Source organism: Lepisosteus platostomus, chromosome 14, assembly GCF_059453375.1.
Source record: "Lepisosteus platostomus isolate fLepPlt1 chromosome 14, fLepPlt1.hap1, whole genome shotgun sequence".
In the NCBI taxonomy this organism is placed as follows: Eukaryota; Metazoa; Chordata; class Actinopteri; order Semionotiformes; family Lepisosteidae; genus Lepisosteus; species Lepisosteus platostomus.
Window position 1 is genome coordinate 30,201,417 of NC_142624.1, and position 23,722 is coordinate 30,225,138.

The 23,722-nt window shown below is 36.7% G+C and overlaps 1 protein-coding gene across 3 annotated transcripts in view; it reads right to left on the reverse strand.

Annotated features, from left to right (window-relative positions):
* The window catches only part of mylka (myosin, light chain kinase a), a 99,025-nt gene that overhangs the window by 13,145 nt on the left and 62,158 nt on the right, over window positions 1-23,722 (reverse strand). For all 3 annotated transcript variants that reach the window (XM_088605574.1, XM_088605572.1, XM_088605573.1), the window contains 9 exons: window positions 22,980-23,226; window positions 22,204-22,284; window positions 21,071-21,873; window positions 18,745-18,861; window positions 17,833-17,910; window positions 6,701-6,751; window positions 5,534-5,661; window positions 4,330-4,483; window positions 484-786 (listed from right to left, as the gene is read on the reverse strand). In XM_088605574.1, coding sequence (XP_088461700.1) covers window positions 484-786; window positions 4,330-4,483; window positions 5,534-5,661; window positions 6,701-6,751; window positions 17,833-17,910; window positions 18,745-18,861; window positions 21,071-21,873; window positions 22,204-22,284; window positions 22,980-23,226 — 1,962 coding nt within the window. The remainder of the gene's footprint in view (window positions 1-483; window positions 787-4,329; window positions 4,484-5,533; window positions 5,662-6,700; window positions 6,752-17,832; window positions 17,911-18,744; window positions 18,862-21,070; window positions 21,874-22,203; window positions 22,285-22,979; window positions 23,227-23,722) is intronic.

A 23,722-nucleotide genomic window follows, 5' to 3' on the forward strand; every position in this document is an offset into this window, starting at 1 on the left:
AAGGGGACCCACTTCAATACTGAAGTGTAAGCTGGGTAATACATATTGCGGTAGGCCAGATTGTGGAAGCCCAGTTTTTGCTCAGTGCCTCAACATCACAATAGGTGTTCAAATTTTTCCAAAAACTACCACTACCCAGAATTATAAAACCACCCAATCTTCCTTTGTAACTATAGGCTATCATGGAGAATACATTAAAAAACGATTGCAGCAGTTTGCTGCCTTACCTCACAGCACAAAGACATTTTGAATAATTCTGAAGATTTAAAATTAGAAAAAGCTCCTTTTTGTGCTACACATTTGATAATAAAAAAAACATCATACTGAATACAGATACATGATACTGAAACCAAATATACCGATACAAAGAGTATTTGTAAACACTGACTTTGCGTTACAATACAATAAACTTCCTTTTACATTACTGACCAACTTGATTTTTGAAAGGGCAGTACACTATATTCACCACTAGGCGGAGCTCACCTTCTGTTTTTTCACCGACTGTGACCAACTCAGATTCTTGGCTGGGCTCACTGACTCCGTAGATATTAGCAGCTCTTAGCCGGAACTTGTACTCCCTGTCTGGTAGGAGACCTTGGACATTGAATGATGTGCTCCGACAACTGGTGAGATCTTTCCACTGCTTGTCAACCGAGTTCCATATCTCTATGGTGTAGGACTGCACTGCACTTCCACCATCGTAAGTGGGGCCATACCATGACAACGTGAGGGTGGAGCTGCGGATGTCTGATGTACAAGGCACCCCTGCTGGAGGTTCAGGCTTATCTGAAAATAACAATTATGAAGAATCAATGGTACGAACAAGGGCTGAGCACAACATTTTGTGACATCATTATAGAAGCTGAATGTCTTCCTCTCATTTGTAACCTTTCTTATCTTCTTATGTCTGTGCAAGAGTTTTAATTTTGTAAGGAAATAGTTCCAGCAACACACCTGAGAGGTATTAATACACACACACGTTGATTTATTACTAAAAAGAAGTTGCATTGTAATAGTAAGGATATTCAAAAATTTCTGAAACACCATGAAATTTGCCAAGAATAACAATCTGAAGCTGTTGGTTTACATCAGGTCAGAGAAAGCTCTCTGTGAATAAATATATCTGATCATTATAAGAAATGATCTTCTTGCCTGAGGTAAGAGTTTCTTGTTTGCATTTGTTTAAAAGGGATAAGGATTCATTATTTTCACATTCATTTACAAGGAACTCCCTGAAATATGAAATTAACTTCTGAAGATAAACAATAACACTATAAAACATTTTAAAAACTAGTAATCATCTTTCAATCATGCAGTCACTGAAATAATACTATAATAAAACTCATGTTAAAGTTTATTAAAGTTTCACCCATAAAGGCAGATTGAAAATGGATAAATGAACAGTAACAACATGATTGTTGTATGTCTTCCATGGTGAGTTGATTCTCCAAAATTTAACCAGAATAGTGAAAAACTTAAGGGAATTCTCTCTTTTTTAAGCAATTCTGTCTACTTGTCACCTTTCTGAATATAAAAAGTATATTCAATTTGAAACATAAGCTGAAAAAAAAAGAAACTTCTACCATTAAGGACTAGCAGCATAAGTGGTAAATTCAACCAAATTCACAATGCTCTGTGCTTCTCATTTCTGCTCTGAAATTAGTCCATAAAGAGTTATCCGACACATTCACAGGCTAAAAGGAAAGACCTAAATTGACAGATTAAGAGAACATCATCTTTCTAGTTGGTACAAAAAAGACTACCGTGGGATTTCTTTCCATATGAATCATGGGCCAGATGACACAAGTAGAAATTACTGGAAAGTGCATTTAAAACTGAGAACAGGAGAAACATCTTTATATAAAGAGTGGTAGGAATCTGGAGCAAGCTATTCTAGAAGTGTTGTCAGATTAGGTGTCTTCTTTGCAAAAGACCAAACAGTAAAAACAGAAAAATACCAGTTGAGATCCCGAGGTGGCCAAGGCATCAGGATAAGGACAAGTTCTGTAAAGTAACACGCTAAACATTTCTCACTAAATAATGGACAGGCAGTCTCATCTCCTCACAGCACTGGCTAACAGTTATGAAATAGGCTTCATTCAGACTTGCGTCTGATTGCAAATGATTGATAAATGGAATACACATTGAAATGAAAACAAAAGATGACTGATCATTATATTAATATGACTGAGCTAGAGAGAAATCCAGACCTCTTCCAGGAATGTCATGGAAGTCTACATTGCCTTGTATTGTTCAAAGTTCAAAACAGTAACCTTAATGTGGAAAGAATTAAAAGAGAAAAAATCTGGAATAAATTAAACAAGTGCTACTCAGAAACATTTAACCCCATCTGACTTCAGAGTAGTAATTTAACAAATGTGCTTCCTACTGTAAACACAAAATACAAGACAAATGGTTCTTTATTAGATTAACTTAAATAGTACTATATTTGTTTTTAGGCTGAATCATGCAACTATTGAGTAGGCAGACTTCAAGGCACCTACAAATATAGTATTGTGGTAGTATTATTTACACTGGTGTCAGTCTACATTTCACAATCACAGAACTCACAGTTTTCCGCTAGTTTTGCCTCCCAGTTTACTCAATATGTATTACAGAGGTTATTCCCCACCTATCTGCCTGAAGGGAAGGTATCCAACGTAGGTATTTCAACATAAACATTCATATAAGAACATATCGAAACTAATGGTATATAAATGTGCAATGCAGATGAGCAGGTTACACCAGACTGAAAACATACCGTAGCAATTAATGCAAAAATATTTAAAGCTTCTTTTATTTTAAATTGCAGTATAATTGAAACATCCAACATTTCAAATGCGTAATTTATCAAATTTTTAATATTTTTATAAAGTAAATGAAAGTCAATGTCTGAATCTCTCCTCATGGATGGCAGATATACTGTAGGTAAGTTCTAACTAGTACAAATAAATGGCACCCCCATTTCCTTTTTTCATATTATGGAATACCCTACTGTATATACTGTCAAAGGAACGTTTATTCTGTGTTGTATACCAAATGTTGGTGGAAGATAATTATGTTGATGTTGCATTTCTTAATAAAAGAAATGCTTGTGTGTCTCATTTTATAATGATCTTTTTGCTTTTTATTCGATTTTGAAAATTGATTCCTAGGTTTAAAAAAAACATGCATTTTCCAAATGGTAAGTGGATGGGCTTGTCTGAAAAATTGTAAACCGATAGAAAAGGTTTTTGAAAAAAATATTATTTTAGAGTTAAACAAAACACATCTTTCCTAATAACATTGCAGGAGAAATGTACACAAAATGTTGAGCTTCCAGTCTTCTTGGATATATTTCACAAAAAAATGAAAGTAATAACTAGGTACTATAATAACAGTTTACATTTGAGTACTTTATTAGTTTTGCCAGTCTTTAATGAGCTCTGTGTGCTGCCATTACTTTGGACTGCGGTCTCTCAGTGGCACACAGAACAACATTGGGAAGTAACAGAATAATTCCACTGCCCTAGCTGTTTAGTTCTTGTAGGACTTAATATTCTTTTAGCCAGGCTGGATACCATCCATGCTGACAGCGGCAAAGTCTTTCATTTTAGGCACTGTAAGAAACGAAACCATAAAAGGCTCTTAAAAATCTCTGCATCTGGGGCTGCTAGGATCCAGCATGTCGATGTTTACCTTGTATATCACATTCCTTTAGAGGTACAATGATAAGAAAAATCAGTGTCTGGCAAGACTATAAGCTTTTGCAGCTGCTCATATAAAGTAGCATATAACCTATTTATTTTTTATGTACAACCCATAAAAAGGCACTAAAGGCACGCAACCTGCTGGTTTAAATTTAAATAACTAAAAGCAATAATGGCAGACAATTAAATTAAAAAAGGAAACTAAAGATAATATAAAAACATATTTTTTGCTTATTGCCCTTTCATTCACATAACATTTCCTTTTCATTGAAGCAAGTACTTTAGCATTTGAAGGCAGTTAATTCTATAGTACAATGCCTGAAATATGACAATAAACAAAGCTAAAGACGGTCCAAATATGCTTTCATTTCAAATAAACTTAACATTGAAATAATTAACACCATTTTTGAATGAACAGTTTATGAGATAGCTATTTCTAAAACACAAAAAGGCTCAAAATATCGATGACCGATAGTTAAAAATGCAATTAAAGGTTTAATACTATGAAAATTAGAATTTGCTTAAAGTTCTGTGTAAGCAGAACCAGATCACTCACAAATGACAATCACATTCAGTTTTGCATAAAACGTTCCCAATATTTAGAACTGAACTGAGACATACTGTATGGCATCAAACTTACCAACAATGGTGAGGCTGACCTGAGCTTGTCTACTGCCATATTTATTTTCCAATTGTAGAGTATAACATCCGCAGTGCTCATGCTTAGTTGGGGAGATAGTCAGTTTGCTTGCAGTTTGTGTAATTTCTATTTTAATAGGTCCTTTCTCCTGTATCTGTAAAAGAAAATCATTTATTGTTCTTATCCTCCAGGACTTTTATGCTTCTCAGTGTCTATCCTGTTTAATTTCAGTCAACAAAAAATGCTGCTATATAAGGTGGTTAACTTTTTAAGTTCAGACCAAAGGTTTCTTTAACCATTAAATTCCTTTTTTCTAGCCCAAGTCCAAACTCTAATAATAATCCTAGCCTTAAAAGTATTCTTAAAATGAACCCTAATGATAACTCTTATCCCAAACTTAACCATTCCTGTAATTTTTAATACTAACTCTATCACAGACCCTGTCTCCCATACTGATACTGACCCTAGCCATAATCCAAAACATGAGCCTCATCCACAGCACTAACCCTATCCTTAATCTTTACCCTGTAATTAGGGCAAAATATAAGCCTCGAGCTGGACTTAAAGTAAGGCTTAGGGCTGAGGTGAGAGTCAAGGATTTGGTTTTAGGTTAATGTAAACATCATAGGAATCCAAAGTAATGCAATGTAATAAAGTCATGCATGAATCAAGAACCATTTAACAAGCAAGAAACGGTACATCACTTTGAGGGGAATAATTCAATCCATTTTAGGTCCGTACCTCTTCCTGTTCTATATCAACAGTTTTGAACCAAGTTAAATTTGAAGAAAAAAATTGGGGGAATAACAAACAGAGAAACAGCAGCAAGGAAGACATTTAGAATGTTAGATTTAGTTACTAAATTACCCAATGAACTTCCTCTCATGTTCCACCCTTATTTTAGGCAAGGCTGTGTATTGCAGTTTGATTTGACGCTGGAGACGTCCAAAGCTATAGAAAGATGTTTTAACACTTACATTCCCTCCAAGAGGAAATACATTTTAAGCATTATTCAAATTATCATAATATTTCCAAATGAAATGAGGTTGTATCATGCAGTACTTAATTGAATGGTAAGGGTTAGAGTAAGGGTTAACAGTTGAATTATTAAATCTTACTAAAAGGTGGGATGAAAAATTTATTACGATCCTATTTTACTGTAACTGGAACAGACACGTATTGGTAAAAGAAAAAAGTATCTTACCTGCTTTCTAAATTTTAGCCAGGTGCAAGTAATAGGCTGCGTTCCCCCAAACTTACAGAAAATGTCTACAGGCTCTCCAGCACGTATCTTCATATCTGCTGGGAACTGCAGTATCTGAGGGGGAACAGCTGAAATAAAAATAATCGCTTTAGACTTTTACTAAGATGGCAGGAGTTCTAAGCAGTGCAGAAGATTAGAAGGACCAGATAAAAAAAAAGGCCTAAGCTTTTGATTCAGTCCTCCAGTGAATATAAATATTTTATATTCCAAAGTATAATTATTTAAAAATAATATACAACATCTTCTATGAAAAATACAATTATATTGCCTGAGCTATATATTGCTTTCATTTAATGGCCTTGCAAATCAGAGTTGCAGGTTATGGTCTGACATATCACTAGGCATAGATACTGTCATATTTTTTCACTGGCCCTCAGCACATCAAAACACAAAATTTACAAAGAAAAGGAGGAGGAAACTTAGATGTGCAAGTAAATAATAACATGAAGGATTTTTGTGGAGGGCCAGTTACAAAACCTTTAAATTGTCGGTCATGACTAAAGTGACACTATTATTATCCCTACTGCATATGCCTCCATCAATCTAGCACAGAAGGATTGAAAAACACTGGCACTAAACCATGTCCACATCACAACAATAACTCCTTCAAACCTGCTTGTTTGAACAATGCACAACTCTAGCAGTAGCTGTTATTCTGAATCACCATCCACAAAGGGGATTCCCCACCATTCTTGGCAAGCATGCCTGCCTTTAATCAGCATTTGACTGAGGGTTCTTTAGTCACAAGTAAAACTGCCAACGTTACCCCAAAAATGATAAGTGTGCCAACAGAAAAAAAAGGATGCAAAGCATTCTGACAGTAAAGGCAACTACATTTCAGGGCCAACTTATTGTCACAGGGAAGTGTAGAGGAATTTAAATCCAAGAATTTCAATCAGCACCAAACAGCTTTACTGTCATTCCTAAAACACACTGTCAGGGGACATTCTGAGTTATTAAAGCTTATATGTTTAGACAGTAACCCAAGGTTTAGCATGGGTTATATATATATAAAAATTTCAGCTTTGGGTTCGAGTCCATATCTGAAGAAAATAGCCCTCTGGAATCAACATGCATGACTAAGATAATCCAAAATAAAAATCTTACCTATTTTGGGAGGTGTCTTTGGTGCTGGTTTCTTCTTAACTGTAGCCTCATCTGGAAGGAAAGCACACAATCTATTCATAACTGGACAAAAAGATTCATTTGCATTTTATACTTCTGTTTAAATCCGACTAACACAAAGTACTGAATAATATAAGGTATCAACCTTATGGTGAATATAAGACCATGAAAAGAGGAGCAATGACCTGTACTCCATTTCAAACTAATTGTCTTGTGTAAAGAGGAATCCTTTTCTTTACAGTGTAAAACAAAATGAATAAAAGATTGGATCGTGTTTCACAAGTAAAGATTCATAAATCGAGAGAACCACATGGAGGGAAAAATGGAAGCTATAAATTAAATCATTAATAAATTATCAGAATATTACTGTTTGGTTCAATGTTAGGTTGTCACAAAATAAATCAGACCTGAACTGCAGACATATACAGGTATTTAGAACTAAAAAAATCAAATGTAGGTTGGAATGTAAAACAATAAGACATGACTACATTAGAAAGATTTTTTTTCCATTAGAAAACTGGGTTTCTAGAGTTCAAAACAAAAATTAACATCAGTATATCAAAGCACAATATCAATCAAAACTAAAGGACTGGTCATTCCTTTATTGCTATTATCAGAACAGTTTATTTGCAGAATATGGCAGATCTTGCTCCTTCTACATTCCCCAAAAGCCTAATGAGAATGACCTGCTCTGAGAAAGGGAGTTGTTGAAGAGACCACACAAAACTAGAAGAGAGACTTCCTGACATGTGGACTGAGGAACAGCTGTGCTTGCAGAACAGAGCAGAGGAACTGAAGATAACTAGCCCTCTGGGAAGAAGTGAAAACCACCCTGTCCACGGCTTGAGTCAAAGAACAGAAAAAGAGCAGCTGCACCCCAGGAGGAAACCAGAGAGGGTGAAGAAGAAAGTATGTGATTGACCGATGACCAATGGCACCCAGATTCGCAATTGTGTACTGGGGTTTTCCTGTATGTTTGATGTGAAAGCCTGTAAGCAGCATTTTTGCCTGGTTGTTAGTGAGAGATGTGTACATGAGTCGGAGCTCTGAAGGAACCAGGTTTTTTTTTTAGTTTGTTTACTGTTATACTGCAATTTTGCACTTCATAGCTGCCATAGTTCCTACACTGTGCTACCTTAACTATATTTGGGAGACAGCAGGAAGTAGGTTGTGTGGTCCTGGAAACGCAGGAGGAAGGCAATTGACTACACAGACTGGATGACTGTGACAGGAAGTATTTTTCCCAGTTGTACTGAGAAATGGTACAGAAAGTCCTCAGGGAGGATGAGAGCTTCCAGGGAGAGGTCATTTAGCAGCAATATACTGACCTCATGAAAGCTCTCCACGTCATGTCAGAAGTGACGAAAGGTTGCAGCAAAGAATCTGCAGAGACCTAACGGAGGGGATGCCTGAGGTCTCTGAAGTCTCCCAGGTGGGGTGGCAAGCCTCGTTGTCCAGGCCAATTTATCATCCAGCAACGAGCTTGAGAGGGGTGAGGTCAGCAATCTGTACAGTCGCAAAGCTTGCACCCGAGGGAGAAGATTCAGAAAAGGAGAAGCTGACTTCTCCTGAGCTGCCACTGCCACCACCGGAATGCTTTGTTTCCAAAGCCAAAGGGACAAGAACATGAGGATGACTGTTCAGTGCCACCTTGGCCGGGGGCAAAAGGCTGGCTGCCAGTAAAACAGGCAGAGGAACCTGCCAGGGGTCCCCGTGCCAGAGACAGTGACAACAAAAATCCACCAGCAATACCTCTAACAGGGAGAAGGCTGCCCAACTGCCTAGAGGAGGAAGAGCAGACGCCAGTGTCCTCCAGCACAAGACAAAGAGGGACGTGCCGGTGTCCCCTGAGCCGGTGAAGGAGCAGACCAAGAGCTGTGCCTGGTATACAAGGGAGGATGGCAGGCTTCTGGTACAGTATGTTCCATTCACACTCCTCCGTTTTCTGCTTCTGCAAGAGCAAGGCCATGGAAGGCCTCTTCCTGATGTCGCCTTCCCTCGTGAAGGTGTGTGACTTTACAGTTGGAGGCGAGTGGAAAGGATGATGATCTGGTACACGCCTTCATCTGATCAGCCTGTCAAAAGGCAATTGGTCTGGCGACCAAACAAAACTGAAAAGACTCCTGTTCAGTGGAGTGAGGTGCAGCTACAGGCGCAGAGGAACAGAACCAGAGCTGGGTATTCCAAGGCTATTCCAAATGACCAAGGCTAAGAACATGGGAAATGCTGGCCCCCAGGAAAAGGCTAGGGAGAGTGAAGAATGGATCTGTGATTTTGTAGAGATTACTGTGAGAGCCAATAATGAGTGTTGCTGCCTGGCTCACAGTTTGAAAGGCAAAAGTGAATCTGAAGAAGAAGCTATGTTATGGTATTGGTTTATTTATTTTTGTTCTACATTATGAATAAAAATTGCTGTTTTGCACTTGCAAACTGTCCTGTTATCTCTGCCTTCAGCTGCATTTTTTCTTTGTTGATTGATACTTTGCACTTAAGAGCCCCTGCCTCACGTGCTGTCATAGTGCCTACCATCACATCCATTAGCATTTCTTTTTTCACTTAAACACATTGTAAAATTATTATCATTCATATTTCTGACATAAATTAACCACAATTAAGCCACTGCAACTGTGATTACATTACCAGAAATATCACACAGCCTTTCTAAATACCCCATTCTACTAAGTTTACTGTTAAAATTCACTTTCACTGTGTTAACAAAAACAGAGCATTTTTGTGCTGTCAGCCTTGCATTTGTTCATCGTTATTAGTCTGACACCAGTTAGAAATCAGCAATAACTCTGCTTCTGCAAAAGCTGATTTAACAGTGTGTTTTCAACAATCTTTCCTCCATTATGAAACCCACTGGTGTTTTTAAATTATTATGCCATTCCAGAACTCTTTTCACTTCAGCAAAGCTTATTACAATGTCACAGGCTCTGAAATTGTGAAGAACTGTTCATTTCAATGGAGTAGCTTTTAAATTAAATTGCACATGCAAATAGTTTTTCTCCATTTCTTCAATATAATATTTGTGTGTCAAACCATGCACTTTACAAAGCACATATACAGATCTCGAAAAATGGCATCAAACATGACAGAATATAAACAGCACTGAAACTTTATTTAGATTTGTCTGAAAACACAACTTCCTAATGGATGCATCTGAAGTTCATAGGAGAAATTCAAGGTGAAACTTACAGTTGTGTGATAAGTCTATTATTTAGGGAGGAACTGTAATAACTCTGCTAAATTTCCATGGGAGAAGTTCTGCTTAGGAGCTTATGTCCTTTTGAGTTTTCCTTTTATGGTAATACTAAATATAGAACTAAACTACCCAGGAAATGGCTTTCTGCACTATTTATTTTATGTTTGATTGCTGTCAAGAAACAATGTGCCAGTAAAACCAGTTAATACTAGAAGTGAATCCAAACCCTAGAAAGGCCATCAAATATAATCTAATTAAAACTCTAGCTGATGTCTTTGAAATTCATTACTCAAGCCTCTGTTGTATCTAGTTTTGTATTTAAAGCCATTAAAAAAGTAATGGAAAACTGTGTTCCGAAGAAAAGAACTTTTTTAGTAAGCTCCTTGAAAAAATACTTATTTTCCATAAACAAGCAATAGTATGTGAAGTCTATAAAGTAAAAAGCCAGAAATGTTTTATCTCGTTCCCTAGCCAGAAATGATAAAATGATAAAAGTTCTGATAAAAATGTAATTCATTAGGTATCTAATTCCAAGTACAGATTATTAAAAAAATATTGTATTTGTTATCTATTAACACAAACTAAGACACAACCTTAAGTCAAAAGTTCACATACCAAAAATGTGGTAATGGAAGCTGGAAATTGTGTCTGAATACAGAAAATGCAAAACAACCAAAATATACCAAAAATACCCAAGGAATTTCCATGCTGTGTTAATAGTGATCAGTTTTCTAAATTCAGTTCCTGCCCTATGTTTTCAGCTTGATAGCATTATGACAGCTTCTGAATTCTGCTAGCTGTGCCTGCTGTTTATTGCTTTGCTTCATTTCTCAGATGACCAAGATGTTCTTTTTACAAGCATTCATAGGAAGTCTGTGATCTTGAAATCTCCCGAGTACTGGGGTTACACTGTCAGGCTCCTTAGTGAAACAGAGAAAACTATGCACTTGGTCACTCTCATTAATATACTGTATAGGAGGACAAGACTGTTGAAGCCCATTGGCATCTGAATGATGTCAATGATATCTTATGCTGGGACCTACATACTGTAAACAATACTTGATACTGTATGTGAAGAAGCTGTTCTGCAATGTAGGGGGAATGGGTGAAGGCAAGACAAGTCTATGGAACATTTCATAAAAGCTGTCAGATGATAAAGAACACACTCATGCCTGGGATTTCAGAGAACAGAGCACACTAAACCATATTGCTAAATTTTATTACTAGAAAATAAAAAATAATAGATTGTGGCATATCACTTTTTAACCAAACCAGCAAAAATCTATTTTTTGTTTAGTGTCTCATGTCAAACAAAACTCAGTGTTTTAATATATCCAGTATTTCCAAATACCAGACTGAGAACATTACCAAAGAAAATGTTATATAACAAAGCCTACTGCCTTCACTCTGGAATTTTCAGAGGTTTGAACACAGGCCTTAAATTATAATACCTGCTGGAACAACAAAATTGTTTCATTCTATATAATGTTTCCAAGAGCTGAACCACACAGTTATTGAAAGAAAAGTCCCAAGAACTTAAAACCTAAATTGGATACAAGAAACAACAGAGTTGTGAATATGAATAATTAATTTAAAATAGTTTCATATGAGAAGCCTCACTAATACATAGGCGTAGTAGACTTGATACTACTAACAACAAAAACAATAGTCTTCTTTTATAATGAAAGACACCAAAATGTTACCACCTTGGTGTCACCTTGGCACTGACATCAGAGTTATATTCAAGATAAAAATGTTTTGTTGTTTTAGCTCATTGGGTGCAATCCATTTGATAGAAATGCATTGACTACAGCCTTCACTCTAAAAGTTCTGCTTTATTTAAGAAGAGGTTTCAAGTTTAATGTCTACACTGGATGCAAATCACAAATACTTTCATGAACTTTCATGCAATTGTCATAGACCTTTGTGAATTAGGTGAATACTTGTCTTAGATTAATAGAATCTTATTTTCCTCCCCCAGTGAAAGTATTTTTCTTCTGTGCAGGGCCTGTATCAGAATATAATGAGTCTGCCCTCAGTCATCATACTTTTGGGAGATTTTAACTTAATGATGACTTTCGGACTCCACCACAGATTTCAAAAGATAATTTAACAGTCGGAAGGGATTCAAAGAGTAAGCTTAACTTTCCATGACTCGTTATAATTTCATGCACCTTTGACTAGAAAAACATAATAAATACAGTCATGAAGAAAGCGTGAGACTTACAGGCTTTATAAAATCCAAAGCTTAATAAGGAAGGAGGTCTAAATCTAGAAATGCTTACACAAGAGCACATTAGCACAACCACTGCCAATATTGGCAAGTGAAGTGAAGTGCAAAGCATGTGGAAAACCCCCCATACACGCGTATAGCAGGAGATGTACTGTCACTTAAACACGCCAATGCCCGCATTCAGATGCTTAAAGGCTTATAACTCTCACTGAGGTTGCATGGAATCAAGCCTACTGTCAACCGCATCCACAAGCTTAATTACTAAAGTAAATTGTGGTGGCTGAAGTGTTTGTTCCTTGCAAAGGCCTTTACAGCAGGCAGTTTCAAGAAGGCCAAATAGATGTAAACCCTACAGATCTGCTTTCCAATGCAGAGATCTGCTGCCTTTATCCTCAAAGCTTTGCAGCTGTCGATGATTGTGCAACCAGATGCACAATCATGGCATTGGAATGAGGGTATTGACATGAAATGTCTTAAACTGGAGCAAACTAATAAAAAAAACTCTTGAGGATCTATGGTTATAGAACACTGTCTGTTAACCTAGATTGTCCTTCCTTGCCTGAGGGAGGCTTCCTTCTCAAACAGAATTATGTTCCAGAAAGCCTGTAATGTTAGCCTACTCTCTGCCTGCACTATGCTCAGAAAATATGGATGTGGTAATACTATCATCCTACTTTATAATAGTGGTACCTTCGTAATGCACAGATCTAAAATAAAGCAAAGAAAGATTAAAAAAAACAGAAATCTTGGGAGAAATGCTCACTAGCTTCTGGCATAACAGTACTTGATGTACATTCTTAAAAAATACACAACATAACAAATTACACCTTTTGTATTCTAAATCTCCTTTTACTTGTCCTAAAGACCAGCAAATCTAGGTTTTATGATAATTAAATATGCTTCTTTCTGGATTCTACATCCCATCTTTTTTTCCCCCGCATTTTTTTCACTACATGATCCACACTTTCTAAAAAATGTGCTCTGTTTCTGGTGCAGGCCAAAGCTCATTGTACATTTTCATTCTGTCAGCCATCTCCCCCTCACCAGGGGTCCCAGTCTGTTCTCTGCTCCATTTCCCTTCTCCAACTACCGATTTCTATCAGCAATCCAATCTGTCCCTAAAATTTTGCTAATCTTTCTCACTTGACAAATGTTTTGTTGTCTACCCCTCAATCTCCTTCATAAGTCCACTCACTATCCTACCTTTGACCACAGGTGGGTGCTACACTTCAGCGATGGGTGAAGTGAGTTTCCTTCTATGAGTAAAGCACTATAAAAAGTAAATGTAAATAATTATTTTTAGAATTATTACATTGTCACCCTGTGAATCAGCCAGCTCCTTACAGTAGATAAAACTGATAAGCAGAATAGAGGTCATACAGAGATACCAGCTGTATGCCTATTTTAATCATATGCCAATACCTTCTGTCACAACAGGAACCCTTAGAGAAATGGAAAACAATGTTCTGCAGAGGTCCTGAGCCCAGATGGGAAAAAATATTCTGAGAGTAAAGGCGGATAGTTTTATTGTGCCCTTAAGCAAAAAGAAACACATGCACGGGTTACTGTTTTCCAGCAGTGGATGAGAGGCTGATTATTTTTGTTCTAGTACAAGAACACCAGGGCAAAAGGAAACTCACATGTACATTCCCATGGATATTTTCTCCTATACCGTTTAAAGGAGTGCTCTATACAAAGCAGAAAAGCCCACTAATATCTGACTAAAGGTAAAAGCAACTGAAACAAGATTAATATTAGAAAATCTACTGCAAGTCAATATTATGTCAGAATGAACTTTGCTTTTTGTCCTCCATTTTCTCAGTTCCCCACAGACCTCAACAAGACATTCCATTATGCAATGGTTTACTTTTGCTCCACAAAGACACAGTATACAGTATTAAACCAAATGACCGTGGCCACTGCACTCTTTCTGTCCTGGCAAAATCATCAGAAAGAATTGCAAAATAAAAACAAAAATTGTTCAAATAATTCAGATGGACAACTTCTAAACGTCTGATTCAGAGCAAGTATTGTTTCAATATTAGACTGGAGGCTTATACAGTATATATATATAAATACATATTTAGGGTGAGGAATGGCTGGCTCTGATGAGAAAAAGTATCAGATTTTTTTTATTTATGCAGTTCAGGTTTTAGATATTCTGATATACCTATTTGTGATTCTTGTCAGTAATCAAAATGTTTTCTATCGTATTTTTGCTGCTAATAAAATATTTTGATGAGGTACCAAAAGCTATTGGTTTTGATGTTTAATGACTGGCTGGGATATATTTTGGGACTGTTGTTCCAATTAATAATTGTAATTAAATGCATTTATATTGTACTTTTCATTCCATAGAATAATAAAGTCCTTTACACACAGAAGGGGGCCCAGTTCATTCATCACTGAAGTGCAGTCCCCACCTGGGAGATGTGTGTAGCCACAGTGCTCCCACACTACACAGATTAGTCTACAAGTACCACAAGTGTACTACAAGTCTGACCAGACTCTGAATTTGGGATTAGAGTGTTTTCTAATGGCTGAGTGGGAACACATGGATTAAAATACTGCAAAGGAAAGGATTATTCCGTGCTGAAAATAGAAAGAAAAAAAAGAAACATATTTCGGCTGTGGAGCCTTCTTCTTCGACACCAGAAAAAGGCTCCACAGCCGAAATGTTGTTTTTTTCTCTTGTCTTTTCAGCATGGAATAAACCTTTACTTGTTCCTTTACAGCCTACGCATGCTGACGCAGCTACTGTACCTACTTAAAATACTGCATGCACGGAACTTCATCAAAAACAAACTGATACCGATACATAGCTTTAAACTGAAGAGGTCTTTAAGTAAACAACAACAAAACAAGAAATTAAAGTATAATAGGAATGGTGGTGGTAAAAGCTGTTGCCTCAAAGCCCTAGACGTCTTGGTTTGAGTTGGAATCGGAGCATCCTTTGTGAAATTTACACGTTCTCCCTATGACTGTGTGGGTGATATGGTTGTGTGCTACTGTCTCTTCCTGCCTCTCAAAAACAAACGGTTTCTAGATTGAATGGTGGCACTAATTTGTCCCTGTATATACTGTACAGTATGTGAGTCACTCACACGACAATGGACTTGTCTCTCTCTTGGGGTGTTCTCATTCATTGCATCCTATTCTTCAACAATTTGTTCCGGTTATTTATTGACTGTACATACTACCACCATTTATTATATACCGTTTTGTAGATGTACATGGTACATGCACTGTCTACAGTTCATGGTGATGTCTGTCATACTGTGTCATCTGCTGTACTGTGAAAGCTCGGAGAGAATGGCACAAATTCTGATGTACATGTACAAGCGGCAACAAACTCCTCTACTCTCCAGGACAGGTTACGGGTTGCCACAACTCTTACAGGGAATAAGCAGCTGTCCGATAATGGATGAGTATTGGATGAAAAACGATCCAGAATCAGTTATTAAGTCAGTATCTAGTACTAATATTAAAACACCGTCAGTTTTTATAAATAGACAAATGTGTTTTCTTTTCCCACATCAGTAGAAAAGATGTAAATAAACAAAGAGGCTCCTTCTCACGGAAAGATCTGCAGTGATACAGTACTTTAAAAGGAAAACTTTAGTGTCTCCCCACGAAATCAAACAGCCTAATTATGAAAACATTTATGAAATCTCTAATCTTAAGAACGCAGCCATTTCCAGTCCTTTAAACAAACTGGACTGAATTATTGTGATGTTCTTTCAGTTAGGCATAGTTTACACCCTTGCTTTTTACGATAAAACTAAATAAATATTAGTTCTCTCAGAGCACTGAGTCATATAATATTTTGTTTATAAGACTGACATGAAGATAAAGTTTAAAGATAAACTGAAATAAAGATACACAGTATTAGTATTAGTCTGGAAATAATGTTCAAAGACCAAAATCAAATGTAACAAATAAAAGAGGTATAGCAATGACAGTTCTCTTATTGTTATCAATTTGTCAGTGTGAATGAATGAATCATGGTACTGTCCAAGATGCCAGACTGACGTCAATGAGGTAGATTAAGTTTAAGAAGCATAAGTCTTTAAATATTAGAATCTGGCTCAATGGAAAAAAAAATGCTAATCAAAAGGTTTGTTGGGGAAAGTCAGTTTTAAAACTGCCAAAAGATTCAGGAAGTTTTTTTTAAAAAACTGTCAGTTCCAGTGATCTATATACATGTGTATACTGTATATTTAATATGTAAAGTCATACATTATTTCTTAAAAGTCATTTCCTATAAATTTAAAAATGTAATCCCTTGCATAAGTATTTTCCGACTGTATTGCTTTTCACAATGCTAGAAAAGGATTTATTTTGATATTTATGCAGAGGAAAAGTATGTGAAACACAATTTACACTCTCATTTAATTATGTACATAATCACACCTAAATATCCTTAAGAAACAAAGAGTAAAGCTGGAACGTAATGTTATCATCTAAGTCAAAATGGGAATCTGTGCAGTCTGACAAATTTCTAAATCTATATTCATAATGTATTGTGAACACCATTCAAGTGAATAAACTCATTTTTGTCTTTCCCTTCAGGAGAGATTAAAGCACATCTTCAAAGTAAGGAAGCGCTATCACAAAAAAGTGTTTTTTTCTCTCTCGCCAGCCTAAATTCTCTTCAAGTCATGTGCATGCCAAAATGTGCTCTTGAGAACAGTCTCCTGAGCTGGCAATGTTCTTCTGAACTTTGTACTTAAAAAAACATTAAAAACATGAGAAACTCATAGCACAGGCTAAACGTAGCAAACACATGCCTTACAAGGAAGTTTGGCTGAAGATGGAAAATGAACAAAGCAGTAATCCAGGCTCTGAAGCAGTTACTCTTAGCTCCTATACTAGCCGTAAATCAGAGGAGCTGAACCTAAAAGACAAACACTTCTATATTTAATTCTGTCAAACAGCAGAGTCAGTAGCTTTACTTGTGCAAGATAAAGTATAATTACAACTCATAAACCCTATAACCACCCAAAATACGTTAAGAAAATCAAGCACGTAACGATGTACAGTATATATAGGCGCTCAGCGGAAAGCTCTGTAACTGAGAATAACCTTGGTGTTGTGATCAGAATACAGCAGGCTTTTTCTTTAGTTAAATATTTAGGGAGCTAAAGCTGCTTTTTAAAAAAAAACATTCTTATCAAGTGTGTTAAAATGTTTTAAATCAGGAGAAGTCGCAACTAAAACATCACAGGACATGTCAAATGAGTTTAGGTTATCAAATACATTAGAGAATAACATTGCTTATGATGGAGGTGGCAAATGTTGGTCTGCTACTGTAAGGTTATTTAAAGATATACTGTATTTCTTTGAAATCGCTAACTCATAAATATAGATGTTTAAGTTCCCTTCATACTCATTTTCCTTTCTGTTGTGCATTTTTCTTTTTGCTGATGAAAATAATTAATGTGACCCTGAAGCTACATTTTATTTTCTGTACGTTCCTGTACATGCTTTGCAATCAGATAATACAAGCAGATCAGGCTGATTAAAGAGACTGGCCAAAGTTAAAACAACAGTATGTTTTTTTTCCTTGCTAGAAAGAGACCTGTGTTAAGCTGCTATTGCCAGTGGGGTAATTGTAGAGGTCCCATATGGGTCCTTTTTTGGGGAAATAAGGAAGCAAATATTTGCTTAGCTCACTTTCTGTTGTTGGGGTTGTGCTTTTGGTCTTTTTTGTTTTCTTGTCGGCTGGGGAGGAAGAATTTGTCGCTGAAGGATCTGCAAAACAAGAAGACGCCACAGAGAATCTGAGCCCTTATTCTTGGTAACACAGTATCTAACAATCAAATATTGTTTTTATCGTCTTCGTTATAATAAGACAATTGTACCAAATATTTGCTAAGATTTTATCTGAAGTATTGGAACAAGCAGGGATTGCAGATGTGCTGTGGTTGCCGGAGCTATTCCACTGCTTTGTTAGACTATAACTATATGTTTTCTTTATATAATTTAAGAATAATGCAGATGAATTAATCGTGCTGGCACGATTCTGATTTTAAATGATTTCCAGTGATCATTAATAAGTGAACTAGCCCTTTTAGTTTCATACATTCATTGTGTAAAACTCAACGATGACAGTATTATTGTTGCATTTATACTTGCTGTCATTCACTGCATACAGTGCAATTGAAGAATCCCAATATGTTTAGAATGAAAACAATGTTCCGCAGTAATAAAAACCAACAAAACAGCACAGTCCTACCCTTTATTCTGCTCATTTAAATTTACTACTAAACAATGGAAATAAACAGATTAAACTAAACCACACCAAGGGAAAACAATCTTATATTTTAATCTCCCCTTACGAACCTCAGATTTTAATAATGCACCCACAAGATTTGTGAGGGCTATAGCGAACAGAAGAACAGCTTAAATGTGAGCAGATAATGCAGTTAAAACTACAGGAATGTACACCTCTTTGGTTCAGCAGAGGGGTATGAGAGAATGCAAAGGTCTGCAGAGAAAGCGAATTAGGACGTGTAATGACAGGAAGGAGATGAGCTGAAGATTGGCTCAGGGGAATTTGTGTTGGATGTCACTGGAGGCACTTACCATCTACAAGCACTGTGCAACTGCATTCAGCCTTCCCCGCAGAGTTCTCCGCTGTGCACTTGTATTGGCCTTCATCTTCTGGCAGGGCTTTGTCAATAGTGATGGAGCACAGGCCTCCTAATACAGATCAGCATACCATCAGTACTGTGAACTTAACAAATTATCCGTATGTTTCGAAGTTCAGAAATTATATGCATGTTGTATCTTTCACAACTTACAGTGCACTGAGTTAAACTGTAAGTAATACTGAGGTTTCAGTGCCTACAAAATGAGACAGGGCACAGATTTACTATTTAGAAAAGGTATACGGTAGTATAACCTATAGTTTTACTTATATTAATAGCGTTCATCATAGAAACAGAAAACAATTAATTACAGCACATACGTATATACTGTAGTTTCCATTTATACTTGTCTTTTTAGTTTGGTGTTTTATAAATGATACTTTATGATATAAGTTATGTTTTATAATGGAGAGTATAATAGGAAGATTATGGTTGATTTAGAAAGTTTCACTAGTGTTTACTGTAGAAGTAATGAAGCAGTTCACCCTTTCTGAAAAGATTAATTGAAATTGCCAAGCTTTCGTTCTGAAATCTCATGGTGTTAATGAGGCCAAAACATTGCAACACAACTGTATACTGTAACCAGCAATCACTCAACCAACACTCCTTCTATTGCCATAGAGTAAATATGAGCAGAGTACTTTCAAATTAATTAGGTGTATATTAAAAAATACAGTCACTGGATGTTGTTTGACAAAATAGCTTAGTAAGAGGCAGCCTGTCTTCTGTGAGTACTGCTATGCAGTTTAATGCATTTCCCTTATGGTATCCATATCAGCCCTGTCTAATGCTGGATAATGATAATGTAATGAACCTCGAAAGGGACTCCTGAATCATATAAAGCCATTTAGTTCATCAAAGGTCACACAGTTGTGGAATTAATAACAGCCTATGTACAGATCCAATATACAGGCTACATTACCTTACTAAATTACATAAGCAACTGTTACATTTTTTTAAGTTTTCTTCTTCTAACCTGTCTAACCTATTTGTATAAATTTGATACAAATATTGTTACTGCACAATAAATTATATTAAACTGGAAATCACTGCATTTTAAACTTCTTTGCTGTGTCTATGGTCAATTTTCTTAGATTAATTATTCATTTGTCACTATAACATATCCAGCAGACTAGATCTCAGTTACACATTTATTACCTACCACCAACTCCATTGGAGTGACAAAGAGCATTCAAATTATTTTAATAAAACAATCACTGCCTATTGTGCCACTGGTTTTCTCTGGCAGTGTTTTAGAAAGATTTTGGTACATTTGTGGCAGAAGGAACCTGTAAGACACGTCCCTCAACAAAAACAGTATCTGGGGAGAAATATGGGACAGCTCCAGAAGGGTATGCAAAATCTGACCTGATACCTGATATTTATTGATTGACAGATTGATCACTCATTTCCACCTTACATATATTTTTAACTTCTGACAACTTTATGCAGAAAACTGTGACCAGACATATAAATCATAACATATCTACAGACACTGCATCAAAAATGAATTAAACATAAAGCATAAAAGTAAAAGGGGAATTCAATTTTTGTTCTGTTATCCATGATACCTACATTCATTTTGACAGGTGAAATATGCGTGTACTGTATATACAGTACATAGAAAACTGTAGCCACATAGCCAAAACAAAATGCAACTTAATGTTTTTCCAATGTATTGAAGGATTGGAAAAAAAAAGTGGAAAATACTGTACATAACAGTGAAAACAACTGGCAAGGATCAGTGCTGGGCAGACTCAGGGAATCCTCTTTCTATTTCTGCACTGTCTATTTTTATGAGAACAAAACATGCTGTATATATCTACCACAGAGCAGATTAATTTCAGGCAAAAGCTAAAATAACTTAGGGCAGGACTGTTTTGTACATGTCTGGGGTTTAAATATATCAGTGACACGTTTTAGCTGCTTAAAGAAGAAAAATCCTAACTCTTAATACACTTTACTCTTATAAATTACCATGCTATTGGGTTCCAATAATTAGAAGCTGTCATAAACATTGGTCTATAATTTAGAACAAATGACCTTTTTACATATATAAAGCTATCAATTTCTTATACGGTATATTAAGTAACAGTGTAAATACAGTACAACAGAACAATATAATTATCCATGCAAGTCTTTACAAGACATTTGCCTCTAGCAGTCACAGTAAAATCTTAGATTACGTTTAGGCTTTTTACTTCTAGTTAATATAATCTAATTAAGCAAGGATATTTAAGGATTATTTAAGTGTACATTACCTTCTTGGGACAGAACAATAAATTTGGAGGGCTTAATGACTTTCCCATCTAGACTCCAGGTTACCACTGCTGGTGGATCTGAGTCAAGCTGACACTGTAAACGCAGGCATTCCCCATCTACCACCTTAACGTCACATAACTTCTTTGTAAACACAGGTTCTTTCCCAATATTGTTATTTTTCTTTTCGATAATCCCACCGTCCACAGCTGGACATCCATGCTCACAGTTGACTTCATTCTTTTCCTTCTCCTTATCTGCTCGGGGTTTTCGCATCTCTGCTTCTGCATTGTTGTTGCTTTCAGCTGCCGGCTTCTTTTTGGCAGCAAGCACAGACCTGAAATCTGGTGCTGCATTTTTGGCTTCACTTTTTTCCGGAGCAGATCCCTTTGGAGCGACTTTTTTTCCCAAAACTCCTCTGAAGTCAACCTGCTGAGGGGTGTGGATTTTCCTTTCCTCTTCAGACAAGGTCTTGGGTTTGACCTGTCGCTGGAGGTTAGCCCTGAAGTCCATTTGCTCTGCGGATAATTCCTTTAAGTCCTCCTCAGAAAGGCTTTTGGTTGTGACCTTCCTTCCCAAGACCGTGCGGAAATCAAGCTGCTCGGCCTCTTGCTGCCTGATCTTCTCCTCACAGCGCTCCTTGGTCTCCACTCTCGTCTTCAGCAGCCCTCGCACATCTGCGTGCTCCTCTTCTTCTGCACACTGTGTCTGCCTGGGACTCTTTCCTGCAGCTCCAGCTCGACCAGGTCTCACAGTCCCATCTGCAACTTCTTCCTCTGTTTCAGAGGGCTCAGCCTCAATCTCACTTCAACATGAATGGTGGGGGTGGAGGGGCAAGAAAACAGGGAGGTTTAGAAGACTAGAGAGAGCAGGCTCAGCCCACATCTAAAATAGGTTAATTAGCAGAATACAATTCATTACTCTATTGCATCAGTGATGACTTCAGTAGCCTTATAAGGGAACAACCAAATGATAGAACCTACCCTGGCTTTGAACAATAGCACAGCTGTATGAGGTAAACAATTTGTTTGGTCACATTTGGGGATTATGTTGATTTAAAGCCAGACTGGATCTGGCAGGGGGAGTGGAGCAAAAATAGAACCTGTTCATGGGCTGCCTGAGAATTTTTACTTACATTTGGTAAGCTTCCTCACTGGATACTGCCCCCTCTCTGACCAACAGAGTTACCAAGCAGCTGCAGTCTCCAACTTTATTTCTGCGGAACAGTTCAGAAAGTTAAACCAATACAGAAGAAAGGGACCCTTAGTACATTTTATTGGAATATATATATATACAGTATGTACAATTTATATTTTTTTCCCTCTTGCATTACTCAGTAAATGGTCTGTATGATATTCAGGAAGAACACAGCATTCCATACAGCTGCGGGCTTTCTGATGTTTTGTGCATTTTCTTTCTACTTTGTCTAACTTACACTTTTGAATTCACTTAATGAATCCCCTCATTCAGCCATTACACTGAACTATACAAGCAATAACCATTCACCACAAGCCTCCAAGCAACTATGCAAAAATGTTAAATGTGCAAACCATATATGGTACTAAGCATCTTCTGTACTCTTCTTTCTGTGGGGAATACCACAGATACTTTCACAACTGTCTCTCATTATATTAAATGGTTAAGTACTTCCTCTGGTTTCTCTCAGCACCAAAATATTTTCACGGCCATGTTTACTCAAAGTGGGAAAAACCTTACAATTCATAAACACAACTAATGTTTTCGTCCCATGACAAATTCAGAACAGGATGCAGAAACGTTTAGTATAGGAGAGAGTTTTAACAAGGAATGAAAGGGTTAGGTTATACGGGCAGTTATTTTTATTGAGTTTGATATATCTCGGCACCAAATTTCAAAATTGAAGCTTCCTTTAAAGTTGGGATTGACACATACTTCAACTTTATCTCGTAGTCGCCGGCGTGATGGGGTTTCACTCTTCTGATGAGCAGAGAGACAACATCTTCTTTTTGCAGGATTTCATAATCTTCCCCTGAAGACAAACACTGCCCATCCTTCAGCCATTGGAAAGTGGGGAACGGATCCCCAGCAATAGCACCAGAGAGGAGAACATGCTGTCCCATGCTGGCTGTCACAGACTTTGGCTTGGTAATGAACCAGGGCTGGACTCCATCCTGAGGTTCTGGCAAGGGGAAAGACAGGAGCATTGTTTAATGTTGGTTCTGCTACATTAGTTCAGTATCCACTATAAACCGAAATTTAACTCAAAGTCACCAAATATCAGGTGTTTTCAAAACATCATACTGACTTTTGTCCCTTTCAATACTTCTTTTCAAATGGACATCTTGAGTACAGTGATATTTTAATGCACTTACATAACCTTATATTTCATTACTTATTTCCGGCTCTCCTGTCCTTTAATTGAGATATTTTAAAGTACCCCTATTTAGATATTTAAAAAATTCAATCTGTACAATTATTCCAAATTATTCATATATTCTAACAAAACATTGAGATCATTGGTAAAGCACTGAGAAACACAGATACAAAAGCTGAGATTACATTAGCTCAATTTTTAAAACACTTAACCACTGTGAAATCATAATAGATTTAAAAATATTTAAAAAGTACATGTACAATTTACAATATACATGAAAGATATGTAAAGTTCCCTTTCT